The 15,268-nt window shown below is 28.2% G+C and overlaps 2 protein-coding genes across 11 annotated transcripts in view; one reads left to right on the top strand and one right to left on the bottom strand.

Moving 5' to 3' along the window:
• The window catches only part of LOC122512669 (dorsal-ventral patterning protein Sog), a 223,569-nt gene that overhangs the window by 6,546 nt on the left and 201,755 nt on the right, over positions 1-15,268 (bottom strand). For all 9 annotated transcript variants that reach the window (XM_043628645.1, XM_043628646.1, XM_043628644.1 and 6 more), the window contains one exon: positions 10,392-10,521. In XM_043628645.1, the coding sequence (XP_043484580.1) occupies positions 10,392-10,521 (130 nt within the window). The remainder of the gene's footprint in view (positions 1-10,391; positions 10,522-15,268) is intronic.
• The window catches only part of LOC122512671 (venom metalloproteinase 3-like), a 36,041-nt gene continuing 31,421 nt past the window's right edge, over positions 10,649-15,268 (top strand). For both annotated transcript variants that reach the window (XR_006302655.1, XM_043628650.1), the window contains exon 1: positions 10,649-10,800. Coding sequence is in view for 1 of the 2 variants with exons in the window: in XM_043628650.1 (XP_043484585.1) it covers positions 10,744-10,800 (57 nt within the window). In the remaining variant the exon portion in view is untranslated. The remainder of the gene's footprint in view (positions 10,801-15,268) is intronic.

Here is a 15,268-nt window from a genome sequence, read left to right on the forward strand (position 1 = left end):
TAGAAATCGGTCCCAATTAAAAAGATTCTCAAGCACTTTTTTTTTTGTAAAGTAATTAGTCGGATGAAATTTCAAACCTAAAAATAATTGAAAATTTTTTTTTTTGAAAGTTAAGATTAAGAATTCAAGGTTAGAAAAAAAGAGAAAGAAAAATAAAAATTAATAAGGGCCATTAAAATGTTGACTTTGAAGAGTATAAGCGAATGGTAATCGTTCGATTCGACTCGGTGAGGATTTGAAACTCAAAACGCATTTAAATTTCAAAGAATTCGCGATCTTGATGCCCGGTTGAAAAAAAGAAAGAAAGAAAAGAGAGCCTCGTGGTCCCCCTCCTCCCCCGCAACACACTTTGGTGTCCGTATAGGAATAGATTAAAATACATGTGAATGTGTCACGTGCACATTTACGTGACTACATTTTGAAATACACGCGCAGAAATCGTCCAAGAAACGTGTCCCTTAATCCTGAATGACGACCATCCTTCCTTTACCGCAAATCCCCCTTCGAAAACTGCAGGCGCCGATTCTAGTGTAAACCAAACCGCCGCCACCTTCTTCTTCTTCTTCTTCCTCCTCCTTGACGAGTCTGATCCAGAATGATTTGAGTTAGTCGGGTTTGAGAAAGGTTTAAAGGTCTGTTCTCTCGTCTTTTCTGTTCGCAGAATAGTTTTGCCTCTATCGCGCATATATAGAATAGATTCAACACCGTCCAATTCCAAGGAAGCATAAAATCAGATAAATGTGTCACGTTTCACACCACAAATCACCAATTTCTTTCGCAAGGAATTTCGAGTGCCTTGGCTTTCCGCCTCCATTCACTCCTCGACAAAGGAAGCGGGCATAAATTAAGACCCGCGTCGTCTAGATTATTCCTAGCTTTTATAAGAGATGCGAAATAAGAATGAGAGAGAACAAAAATTTGTGAAAAAAAATTACCAACAAAATAAAAGTATGAATCAAATTATTTTTTTTTTTCTCTTTTCTTTGGGTTATACGACTATAATGAAATTCTAATGCGGTGACGACATATTCTCCATTCCTTATTTTTACTTATACAAAAAGACCATAAAGTAGATTAACAATAGGATGACGCATTCTCAACTTGTATTAAATAACAATTATTTACAAAAGAAATATAAAAAAACAATTCCTCCAAATACATTTTTCAAAAGCGTATTTGATTATTCTTTTCGATTAAATTTTTTTTCCCGTCAAATGTACTTGACGCACCTGCTCCTTAATCAAAAAAAAACGAAAAATCATTTTTCAAATCCTATATTTAGCGCTTTTTCATCAAAACATCGAATAAAGAACAATATTGACATTAAAATTATGCAACCTAGGCAAGAAATAGTTTGAAAATACTAAAAATTTTCCTGTTTTCGCTGCCACAATCTTATTATGCAAATCAAGTGAAAACATTTGCTGGAGGATGCTGCTTGTGTGTGTGTTTGTATTAGTGTATGTATGTTAAGATCAATGTGCAATTGTGCATACCTGTTACGTGGGTGTGATAGGTCAATATTGCAAAAGTTTTTACTTCCTCATTTCTCAACACCTACCCAAAAATAAGTTCCTGCATTTAAACAAACTTCCCACTTATATATATATGATATGTCGATGAATAAACCAAAAAAAAAATGAAAAACCCAAATTAATTTATTTAGCAAAAAAGAAGAAGTTGAAACAAAATTTTTAGATATAAATATAAAAATTTTGTTTTTGGTTCATTTTTGACGATTTTTATCCCTTTCTTATTGTGTTTTTTTCGATATTTATCAACTATTACAGTTTTTGCAGATATTTACTATTATTAACGTGTTTTACCCAGAATTACCATTTTTTACCGTATTTTGTAAATATTTATCAACTATTACAAAGTTTGACCCTCAATTACTATCTATTGGCGCGTTATACAGTCAATTACCCCCTATAACTTTGATTTACCTATAATTACCGTATATTTACATATATGTAATGTATATTTATGTTAGTTGCCGTATATTTGCGATAGTTACCTTATATTTACGCATGTACTGTACACTTACGTATAATTACGTATATTAACCCGTGTTTATCGTACGTTACCATTATTTGACTATATTTACGTTAGTTCCCGTATATTTTCGATAGTTACCTGTATTTTCGATAATAACCGTATATTTACGTATATTTACATATATTTACCGTTGTTTACCGCCTGTTACCATTTCTTGCTTATATTTACGATAATTACGTATATTTACGATTGTTACTATACATTTACGTTAATTTACAGGCTTTGTACTCAATAATTAATAGTAAAAAAAAGTATCAAAAAGTAGCTTTAAGACTGAAAAAAACTGTAAAAAAATAACTATATCGAAAAATTACACTTGACGACTCAATTTTTTTATAATTTCTAAATTAAATTATACATTCAAAAATTGAATAATTTTTTTTAAAATAAATATTCAAATAACTATTTATTTTTCCAGAGGAATTTAAAATATTTTAAATAATTTCAATGGAAAGCTTCTTTGAATTTTAACTAATTCTAAAAAATCATCTTCCAAAAATTGAAAAAAATTTCTTTATAAATATTTCTAAAAATTAAAATTCTTTCGAAATTTAATCATTTTGCTGTTGTAATTTTTCAATAAAATTATTCTAAACTTTAATCATTTTATATCTAAAAAATGAAAATTTGAAATATTATTACAGTTTTACGATAATTAAAATTTTTAAAGATTTCAATTTAAAAATCTTTTGAAATTTTATTATTTCTAAAAATTCAGGCAACAGGGCTTCTAAATATTCAATTATTATCGAAAATTTTAAATGAAAATTCAATTTTAAATCAAGTCTTATTAGAAAGTTAAAGAGAGAATTCAATTATTTAAATACAAAAGTAAATAATTGATTGAATGATTGAATGTTTCTTAAAATTGAACACTTATAAAATAACTTTTTCAAAATTTTTTTAATTTAATTAGATTCTTTCGAATAATTTTAATAAAATTTCCAAGAATAATTGAATTTTTCTAAAGAATTTTATAAATTATGAAAAGTAATTATTGCTACGACCTACGAATTTTATTATTAATTTTTTTTTAATGAATTTAATTATTCTTTTGAGAAATTTTTTAAAATAGTTATAGAAAATAGTTGTAATTTGAAATTTTTTTTAAATTTATCTCTACAAAGAATTTTTTTAAAATTTATTAAAAATAATTGACTTTTTACAGAGAATTTTATTGAAATTTTTTGAAAACAATTTAATTCTTTTAAGAAATTTAATTAAAAATTAACTGAAAATAAAGATTAAATTTAAATAAACGAAATATATCAAAAAATTTTTTTTAAATAATTGAATTCTTTTGAAGAATTTAAAAAAAAATTTTCAAGAATTATAATTGAATCTTTTGAGAAATAAATTTAAAATTGTATTAAAAAATAATTGAAATTCTACGATGAGTTTTATTAATTATAAAAATAATTGAATTTTTGCAACGAAATTTTATATTAAAAATTTTTAAAAAATAATTTTATTCCTGAGAAAAACTTTATAATAGCGGCAAATCGATAATAAAAAATAGTAAATAGTTTATTTACGTATAATTACGTATATTTACCAATAATTACTTACATTTATCAACAGTTACGTATTTTTACGGATATTTACTACTATTTACTGACAATTACGTATATTTACGGATAGTAAAATATATTAACCGGTAGTTACTCATATTTACTGAACTTTACGTATAATTACCGATAGTTACGTACATTTATAGATAGTTACATATATTTACCAACAGTTACGTATATTTACAGTTTTATGCTTACCGATTGTTACGTATGTTTACCGACTCTTGCGTATATTTACCGACAGTTACGTACATTTATAGATAGTTACACATATTTACCAACAGTTGCGTATATTTACAGTTTTATGCTTACCGATCATTACATATGTTTACCAACGGTTAATTATATTTACCGACTGTTGCGTATATTTACCGACAGTTACCGCTCACTAATGAGTTTAACCTGTATTTGCGCTAGTCACCGTATAACTCCGTATATCTTTTCGGTCCATTACTGCATATATTTACGGTCTGCGAGAACAATTATCATGTTTTGTCGGTAGTTACCGCCTTTTACAGTAAATTACCGGTTTTTACGAAATTTTACCACATTATTAGCTATTTTAGAGTCGTTTGCGATCTTTTATCGTATTCTATCGACAGTTAACGACTAATATCGTGTTTTATGACTAATTACCAACTGTTAACTACTGTTACTGTGTTTAACGGACATTTACGATGTGTTATCACATTCTACGAACGTGAATCATTAATTACTAAATGTGTATAGAGAATATGATGATTCTCATGGGAAAAAATGTATTAAAAAAAAAGAAATTATATGGCTAATAAATTTTTCATTGAATTTTCAATTTGAATGATGTCGGGTCAACGGTTGGCCATTAAAGTTGATTGTCATTGACCGTCACGATATAGTTATTACCCAATACTATAATAACAATGAACGCTGTTATTGACCGTTAGTAAGGTCTTTGCAACTCCTCTATGGATACGCATAGATTTCTCTCTCTCTCTTTTTTCTCTTTCTTTCTGTCTTTTTTTCTCTCTCTCTGTGATTTTTTTACAATGGCGATTACATCACGAAGCGCAAAGTACAATTTCACATCTAAGTGCATAGTTTAACACATATTGTCGAGGAACAGTGACAATTGAGGAGAAATCGGTGTGACTGATTTTTAATGTTCGTTTACCAATCGTAATGGTCTTTTATCAGGATTCTCCCCATCTCTGTCGCCCCTTTTCTTTCGTTCTCCTTTTTCTCTCTCTCTACTTTTTCTACTTTTTTCTCTATCTATTTTTCTCTCTTTCTATTTTTTCTCCTTTTTTCTCTTTCTACTTTTTCTATTTATCTACTTTTTATCCTTTTCTCCTTTTCTCCTTTTCTCTCTTTCTACATTTTTTACTTTTTTCTCTTTAAAAAACTATTTTTCTCTCTTTCTACTTATTCTCCTATTTCTATTTTTTCCTTTTTCTTTCTCTACTTTTCTCCTTTTCTTTCTTTCTACTTTTTCCTCTTTTCTCTCTTTCTACTCTTTCTACTTTTTTCTCTTTCTATTTTTCTCTCTTTCTACTTTTTCTATTTTTTCTCTTTCTTATTCTTCTAATTTGCTACTTTTTCTCCTTTTTTCTCTTTCAACATTTTCTATTTTTATAAATTTTCTCCATTTCTCTTTTTCTACTTTTTCAATTTTTCTCTCTTACTACTTTTTCTCTCTATCTACTTTTTCTACTTTTTTCTCTGTCTATTTTTCTCTCTTTCTATTTTAGCTCATTTTTCTCTTTCTACTTTTACAATTTTTCTCTTTCTACTTTTTCCATTTTTTCTCTTTCTTATTTTACTATTTGTCTACATATTCTCCTTTTTCCTCTTTCTACATTTTCTCTCTATCTACTTTTTCTACTTTTTTCTATTTATACTACTCTCTTTCTACTTTTTCTATTCTTTCTTTCTTATTTTATTATTTTTCTACTTTTTCTACTTCTTTCTCTTACTACCTTTTCTATTTTTCTACTTTTTCTCTCTTTCTACTTTTAATATTTTTCTACTTTTTCTTCTTTTCTCTTTTTCTACTTTTTTTCTATTTATTCTTCTCTCTTTCTACTTTTTCAATTTTTCTCTCCTTCTACTTTTTTCATTTTTTCTCTTTCTTATTTTTCTATTTGTCTAATTATTCTCCTTTTTTCTCTTTCTACATTTTCTGTTTTTCTACATTTTCTCTCTTTCTACTTTTTCTACTTTTTTCTCTGTCTATTTTTCTCTCTTTCTATTTTAGCTCATTTTTCTCTTTCTACTTTTTCAATTTTTCTCTCTTTCTACTTTTTCCATTTTTTCTCTTTCTTATTTTACTATTTGTCTACATATTCTCCTTTTTCCTCTTTCTACATTTTCTCTCTATCTACTTTTTCTACTTTTTTCTATTTATACTACTCTCTTTCTACTTTTTCTATTCTTTCTCTTTCTTATTTTGCTACTTTTTCTCTTTCTTTCTCTTTCTATCTTTTCTATTTTTCTACTTTTTCTCCTTTCCTCTCTTTCTACTTTTTCTACTTTTTTCTATTTATTCTTCTCTCTTTCTACTTTTCCTATTTTTTCTCTTTCTTATTTTCCTTTTTTCTCCTTTCTTCTTTTTCTACATTTTCTGTTTTTCTACATTTTCCCTCTTTCTACTTTTTCTAATTTTTTTTCTATTTATTCTTCTCTTTTCCTACTTTTTCTATTCTTTCTCTTCTTATTATATTATTTTTCTCCTTTTTTCTCTTTCTACCTTTTCTATTTTTCTACTTTTTTTCTCTTTCTACTTTTTATATTTTCCAACTTTTTCTCCTTTTCTCTCTTTCTACTTTTTTTTTACTTTTTTCTATTTATTATTCTCTCTTTCTACTTTTTCTATTTCTTCTCTTTCTTATTTTATTATTTTTCGACTTTTTCTCCTTCTTTCTCTTTCTACATTTTCTATTTTTCTACTTTGTCTCTTTTTCTATTTTATTACTTTTCTACTTTTTCTATTTTTATCTCTTTCTAATATTTTTCTACTTTTTCTCCTTTTTTTCCCTACTTTTCATATTTTTCTACTTTGTCTCTCTACTTTTACTCCTTTGCTCTCTTTCTACTTTTTCTATTTTTTTCTCTTTCCACTTTTTCTATTATTCTACTTTTTCTCCTTTTCTTTCTTTCTTTTTTTTAATATAGAGAGAGATAGAGAAAAAAATATTTAGTGATAGAGAAGGATAAAGATAGTGATAGAAATGGACAAACATAGTAATAGAAAAGAAGAAAAATAGTGATAGAGAAGGATAAAGATAGTGATTGAAATGGACAAAGATAGTAATATAGAGAAGAATAAAGATAGTGATAGAAAAGAACAAAAATAGTGATAGAAAGGGACAAAAATAGTGATAGAAAAGAACAAAAATAGTGCTAGAAAGGGACAAAAATAGTGATAGAAAAGAACAAAAATAGTGATAGAAAAGAACAAAAATAGTGATAGAGAAGAACAAAAATAGTGGTAGAGAGGATCAAAAATAGTGACAGAGAAGGACAAAGATAGAATGATAGAGAAGAAAAAAAGATAAGAGTGACAGTGAAGAAAATAGATAGAGTGATAGAGAAGGACAAATATAGAGTGTTGTCACACTCTTTGGTGACTTTATCGTTTTATACATATATATAAAAGTTGTGAGCGCAGGTCAATTGCATTAATAGCAATAAAAATCGTCCTGCATCTCTCTCGAAGGCCATTGATTATCATTTACACCATTGGTCTATTCTATTCTTATTCCCTCATATTGCGCTTGGATCATTACGTATGTTAATATTTACATTTAGATTGCAAAGCCTAATCGAAGTGACGCCGTGCGGTAATATAGTCGGCGCCATGGCGCTAAAGCCTGCTGGCGCCCGCCCTCTCTCTCTCTCTCTCTCTCACTCTCTGTCTTTTATAACATCGCGCACTTAACAGCAATCCTTTCCCTCCCCTCTCAACTCTTCTTCTTCTCTCTCTCTCTCTTTCTACCTTCTCACGTCAACATCTCTTCTCTTCCCATATATATCCACATTTGTCTCCTTTACGCGAGAGACTGTTTTCTCTTTACCTTTTTAGATCCAAATCGATTTATATAGAGGCGATTTTTCTCTTGCTTCTTAACATATAGGAAATAATTACATATATACTCTTAACATTACATATCATATATTATATTAATTATATTAATTACTTTAATTAATTGTCCTCTTTTTCTCTAATAACTTCATCGATGCCACTCTCGAAATTTGCATTAGTTAAAATATTCACTAATTTAGATTAGAGACTGACATTTTGCTAATAAATTAGTTAAGTTTACTAGTAAGTTAGTAGAAATTAGTATTTATTAGTAAAATTTACTAATTCAATAGCAAAACGTAAATTAGAAAAAATATTTATTAGTTTGAATTAGTGACTGACTTTGCTTTTGAATTAGTGAATTTTATTGATAAATTAGTAGAAATTACTATTTATTTTTAGTAAACTGTACTAATTAAAAAGCAAAAAGTCAGTCACTAATGCAAATTAATAAATATTTTTACTAATTCAAATTTAGAGAGTGTCACTTTTGGAAAAATTGAATTTTTCTTCTCTTTTGATAAATGTGCTCATACGCAATGTGGGTAAATGAGAATTTATTTTCGTATAGATTATGACCGGATATGCAAAACGTAAAGTCAGTACAGTGCCAACGATATAATAAACATGATAATAATAATAAAAATTTATTTATGATTTAACATTTTATTATGATTCTTTTATTCAAATTATACTGTGGTCTACATTCGCTGGATTTGACCTTAATAGCGCTTCTACAATATTTATTATTTTAATAGATAATTTAAAAAAAAACAAATTAAAATAAAGAGTAAAACCATTTTTTGATACAATATTTAGATATGTTTTTGTGAATTTTAAAAATCTGATATCAAATTCGTAATCAGCGACCCCAAAAACCCCCAAGTGACGATTTTCGAGCGAAATAAATAGATTTTTTAAAAAAGCACCCGCCATATTGGATCCTCCATTTTGAATTTTTAGAAACTAACATCAAATTCGTAATCAGCAACCCAAAAAACCCCCGAGTGACAAGTTTCAATTGAATTCCGTCAATTTTAAAAAATAATTGCCACCATATTTGAGCCGACATTTTGAATTTTGAAAATCTGGCCACAAATTCGTAATCGGCGACCTCAAAAACCCCCAAGTGACGATTTTCAAGCGAAATAAACAAATTCTTAAAAAAAGTATCCGCCATATTGGATCCGCCATTTTGAATTTTGAAAATCTGACTTTAAATTCGTAATCAGGAACCCCAAAAACCCCCGAGTGACGATTTTCGAGCGAAATAAATAGATTTTTTAAAAAAGCACCCGCCATATTGGATCCGCCATTTTGAATTTTTAAAAACTAACCTCGAATTCGTAATCAGCGACCCAAAAAACCCCCGAGTAACAAGTTTCAACTGAATTCAGTCATTTTAAAAAATTGTTGCCGCCATATTGCATCCGCCATTTTCGATTTTTGATATCTGGCCTCAAATTCGTAATTAGCAACACACTAAAAACTCCCGAGTGACGAATTTTCAAGCAAATTTAATAGATTTTTGTAAAAACCATCCGTCATATTGCAAATTTTGCAAGTGCAATTTTTGTTCGTGTCTGATGATGAAAAGAAAAATTGTAGAAGTACCATAAAAAATATAAATCATAGTGTGTAACTTCCTAAATGCGACTTTTTTCAATTACCTCACATGTTTTCAACTACCCAACCCTGACTGATAAAATTTCCAAAATTTTGTTTTGTCAGTTTTGATAATCAGTGAAAAAATAACAAAACTTCATCATGCAAGGTTGGTTAGTTGACAAAGTTTGACAATTATGATTTTAGACTTTTTTTACAATAGAAATTTGAGAATTTGACCAGAGTGGCACATTTTGTTAACTACCCACCTATGCTGACTGAAATCGCAACTATCAAAATGCACCGTTAATCGAATTTTCAATTTTTTTTGCGACTATCCACAACCTTGCTAGAAGAAATCCTAATTCTGTAGTAAATTTTTTAGTAGTTGACCAAAAAAAGGGAATATTACATCAAGCAGGGTTGGGAAGTTGATGGAAAAATAGAAATTTCACCTATTGTTTATCAACTATCCAACCCTGCTTTATAAAATTTCAATAATTGCCATAAATTATTGAGAAGTTCAGAATAAAACTGACAATTTCACCTAGCAGGGTTGGGTAGTTGATGGAAAAGTAGAAATTTCGCTTATTCTTTATCAACTATCCAACCCTGATAGATAAAATTTCGATAAGTTCCATAAATTATTGGGCAGTTGAAAATAAAACAGAAAATTTCACCTATCAGGGTTGGGTAGTTTATAGAAAATTGTAAAATTTCGCTTATTTTTACTACTACCCAACCCTGCAATATAAAATTTCGATATGTTCCATAATTTATTGGATAGTTGAAAATTAAATCCAAAATTTCACCTAGCAGGGTTGGGTAGTCATAGAAAAAATAAGAATTTTATAATTGGCGCATTTCGAAAGCTACTAAGGCAGAAAAGCAGGGTTGGGTAGTCTGCGTTTTCACCATATTGACTATCTTCTTAATATTTTACGCAAATTTCGGAAATATTCTAAATTAATCGAAAATATCCCAAAGTATCATAAATATTAAGTGGGGGAACACAGGGTTGGGCATTAGAAAAGAAATTTTCAATTTTTCCAAAAGAAGGTAAGAAGAAAAAAAATTCTTTTTTGTATTCTACTTACTGTAGTCATTCGGACAGGATTTACAACATCGTCCCGGAAGTAATACTGGTTCATCGCACGTCAATTTGGGACACTCGTTTTTAATATTTCTGCATTGTACACGAGCAATTATTCTCTTCTTCTTTTGTATCTGTAAAAAGTAGAAGAAGAAGAAAAATTAGAAAAACAATTTAATAAAATTTAAATAAATACATAAGTGTTAGTGTCGAATTTTTGTACCTTTTTTTACAGTAGTTTTTGAGGTTATGTTGGTAAATTTAAGGCCAATGGACAATAAATTCCGAAAATTACTACAATTTTAAATAATCTTGTGCCGAATTTCGTATCATTCGTACATTCCTTTTTGGAGGTTATGTCGTTCAAATTAAGGCCAATGGACAAGAAAATTCATTATGTTTGTCAATTTAAGGTCAGTGGACAATAAAATTCTAAAATTATTACAATTTAATAATAAATAAATAATCTTGTGTCGAATTTCGTACCTTTCGTACATTCCTTTTTGGAGGTTAGGTCGTTCAAATTAAGGCCAATGAACAATAAAATCCATTATGTTTGTCAATTAAAGGCCGATGGACAATAAATTTCTAAAATTGCTACAATTTTAAATAATCTTGTATCGACTTTCGTACATTTCGTACAATAGTGTTTTGAGGTTATGTTTGTCAATTTAAGGCCAATGGACAATAAAAACCGAACATCAGTACAAATTTAAAAAATACAGTATCAATTTTTGTACTAATTTTTTTACAGTTGTTTTTGAGGTTAAGTTGGTCAATTTAAGGCCAATAGTCAATAAATTTCGAAAATTACTACAATATTTCGAATAATTTTGTGTCCAATTTTGCTTCTTTTATAATAATAGTTTTTAAGGTTATGTTTGTCAATTTAAGGCCAATGAACAATAAACACCGAAAATTACTACAATTTTAAAAAAATCAGTGTCAAATTTCGTACCTTTCGTACACTACCTATTTTTGAGGTTATGTTGGTCAATATTTAAGGCCAGTAAACAATAAATCCCCCCCCCCCAAAAAAAAACGTTTGCAATCAAAAAGTAATTTACAAATAACAAAAAAAAATACACTTACTCATAAAGTATTTACAATATAATTTATTAATTAATTCATATGTGATATAAATGTAAATCTTTTTTTTTTAGTCGTAAATTTTATGTAATTGATGAAATGTTGATTGATTGCATCATCATCATCGCAGACTTAATCAAGACTAATCGTATTCTGATGACACAATCATTTATAGTCCGGCTCTCACATTTATAGTCCAACTACATATACAAATTTATGTGCACACATTTTATATTAAAATCATTTTACGAATATTATTTAGAACGGGACAACTTCGTAAACTCTATTAATGGAGGATGACGAGATATACTTTAAAAAAAAACTCATTGACTCCTTTATTATAATGGCCGTAATAAAAAAAAGTAAATAAAATTAAATTGAGAATAATTTTTTTTCACTTTCTCACATTTACTCACTGTTTCTTTAATTTGTTAATTAAAATTTTTTCTTCGTTTCCCCCTCCAGTGATGGGCTATGCGGAAGTTTTTTTTTATTTCCCTTTTTTGTTTTTACCTTCCCATCCTTGCTTTTTTTCTTCTTTTTTATAATTTTTCCTTCTCACCCCTCCCTATTTTTTGTTACTCCACATTACCCCCTTCAAAATACATATTTGTATACACTCCTTTCACCATTTGCTGTGACAGTTTCCATCCCTACCCTCATGCCCATTTTTGCCCGGAATTTTGAATTTGCAAAAAATTTTCAAAATTAATTTTATATTTGATAAAGAGATACGAAAAAACAATTTAATTTCTTAAAATAATTGCCCGAAGGTCTCTTCACCCCTGCCCCTTTTTGCCCGGAATTTCGGAAAATTTAAAGTTTTTCAAAATTAATTTTAACATATTTAATAACAAATATGTTAGAAAGGTATGGAAGAAAAATTGAATATCGAGATTAATGAAAATAATTAACCGGAAGTAAATGCCCGAATTCATCCCTTCCTTCTTTGCCCGGAATTTTGAATTTTGAAAATTTTTTCAAAATTAATTTTGTATTTTTTAAGAAGAGAACAATGAAATGTCGATATTTAATCAAATAATTGCCCGGAAATAAGTGTCCGAAGGTCTCTTTCTCCTTTGCCCCTTTTTGCCCGGAATTTCAAATTTTTTAAATTTTTACAAAATATAATTTTATATTTTTATTGTAAACACAAAAAAATAATTGAATGTCAAGATTTATTAAAATAATTGCCTGGAAATAAGTTGACCGGAGGTTTCTTTCCTCCTGTCTTTTTTGCCCGGAATTTTGAATTATCAAAATTTTTTTCAAAATTAATTTTGTATTTTTTAAGAAGACAACAATGAAATGTCGATATTTAATAAAATAACTGCCCGGAAATAAGTGTCCGATGGTCTCTTTCTCCCTGCCCCTTTTTGCCCGGAATTTCAAATTTTTTAAATTTTTTACAAAATTTAACATTTGGTTATTGCAGACTTGAAAAACAAATTTATTGTCGAGCTTTATTAAAATAACTGCCCAAAGTTCTCTTCCCCCACTTGCCCCCTTTTGCCCGGAATTTTGTATTTAAATTAATTTTATATTTGTTAAAAAGTTACGAAAAAACAATTAAATGACGAGATTTATTAAAATATTTACCTGAAAATAAATTGCCCGGATTTTTGGAATAGAAAATTTTGGTTTTGCCCGGAAATTTGGATTCTGTTTAGAATTTTTTTTAAGTGACGTTAAAAATCTTGAAGTATAGGATAAGAAATAGAGTATAAAGAAATTCTAAGAAAGAAATTTTATTAAAATGATAGTTTTTAGATTTTGACCGGTTTTTTGGATTTTAATTTTCAATTTTTCTTGATTATAAATGATTGTCTCTTTAAAAAGAGAACTTACGTTGTAAGACTTGGAAGTAAATATTAAAAAGAAACAAATTTTCAGTTTTCATTATAATAGAAAAAGGTTTTTACATTTTGCCCGGAATTTTTAAAACCCAATTTTTGAATTTTTCTTTCTTAATAAAGTTCTTTTGACAGAACATTAAAACTGCTACATTTCTAATGAAAAACACTAAATAAAATATTTAGATTTCAAGTATCATTAGAGTACAAAAAGTGTTTACATTTTGCCCGGAATTTTTGAAACCTAATTTTTGAATTTTCATTTCTTTATAGAAGTTTTTTTGAAGAAATATTTATACTGATACGTTTGTAATAAAAAACTTTTAAAAAACTACCCAGATACCACTTTTCATTCCAGTCCAAAAAGGCTTTTACATTTTGCCCCGAAATTATTAAATTCCGATTTTTGAATTTTGCTTCATTCATAAAAATATTTTTGAACTGAATTTAGATTCTAACAGTTATTACCATAAATACCAAATTTATTAAACAAAAGCAAAAATTTCCTATACATTTTGCCCGGAAATTTTGAATAAAAAATTTTGAATTTTTGTTCTATACAAAATAAAACAAGAATTTAAAAATTAAAATCATTATGTTACATTTTTAATAAGAGACTCTAAACCTTTGGACAACAGTTTAGTATTGTAAACAAACAAGATGTTTTTTTTATTTTGCCCGGAATTTTTTAATACGAATTTTTCTTCATTCATAAAAAGTATTTTTGTACTTAATCAATATTATTACATTCGTAACTATCACACCAAAAAAAAACTCGACTATCAAGTTTCATTAAAAACCTGTAAGTTTTTACAGCTGTTAAAAATTTGCCCGGAATTTTTGGAACAAAACCGTCAATTTTATATTATGCCCGGAAACTTTAATCCAAAATTTTTATTTAACAAAGGCGATTTTTAAAAAAGGCCAAAAAATAATTAAATTCGTTTGAAAATCGTCACTCAGGGGTTTTTTGGGTCGCTGATTACGAATTCGAGGTTGGTTTTTGAAAATTCAAAATGGCGGATCCAATATGGCGGGTGCTTTTTTCAAAAATCTATTTATTTCACTCGAAAATTGTCACTCGGGGGTTTTTGGGGTCGCTGATTACGAATTTGAGGTTAGTTTTCATAAATTCAAAATGGCGGATCCAATATGGTGTCAACAATTTTTAAAATGACTGAAATCAGTTAAAACTTGTCACTCGGGGGTTTTTTGGGTCGCTGATAACGAATTTGTGGTCAGATTTTTAAAATTCAAAATGGCGGATCCAATATGGCGGCAATATTTTTTTAAAATTGACTGAATTCAGTTGAAACTTGTCACTCGCGGGTTTTTTGGGTCGCTGATTACGAATTTGTGGTCAGATTTTAAAAATTCAAAATGGCGGATCCAATATGGCGTCAATATTTTTTTAAAATTGACTGAATTCAGTTGAAACTTGTCACTCGGGGATTTTTTGGGTCGCTGATTACGAATTCGAGGTTGGTTTTTAAAAATTCAAAATGGCGAATCCAATATGGCGGGTGCTTTTTTTAAAAAATCTATTTATTTCGCTCGAAAATCGTCACTCGGGGGTTTTTGGGGTCGCTGATTACGAATTTGAGGTTAGTTTTTAAAAAATCAAAATGGCGGCAATAATTTTTAAAAAAAATTTACTTAATTTAGTTGAAACTTGTCACTCGGGGGTTTTTGAGGTCTCGGATAACGAATTTGATATTAAATTTACTAAATTCGAAATATTGGGTAAAATAAATAAAAGTTTGAAAGATATTTTCAATTTTAAAATTAGAAATAAATAAAAATTAATTGTCTTGTTAAAAAAAACTAGTTCATTAAATAAGTAGAATGTTTTTTTGTTTATATTGAATCGTCTCTGGTAAATAATTAATTAATGAAAGGAAAACACATAATTTGTCATTTGTAATCTTATCGAGTGTGG

This window comes from Leptopilina heterotoma, unplaced genomic scaffold (assembly GCF_015476425.1).
Source record: "Leptopilina heterotoma isolate Lh14 unplaced genomic scaffold, ASM1547642v1 Lhet_123, whole genome shotgun sequence".
Taxonomy (NCBI): domain Eukaryota; kingdom Metazoa; phylum Arthropoda; class Insecta; order Hymenoptera; family Figitidae; genus Leptopilina; species Leptopilina heterotoma.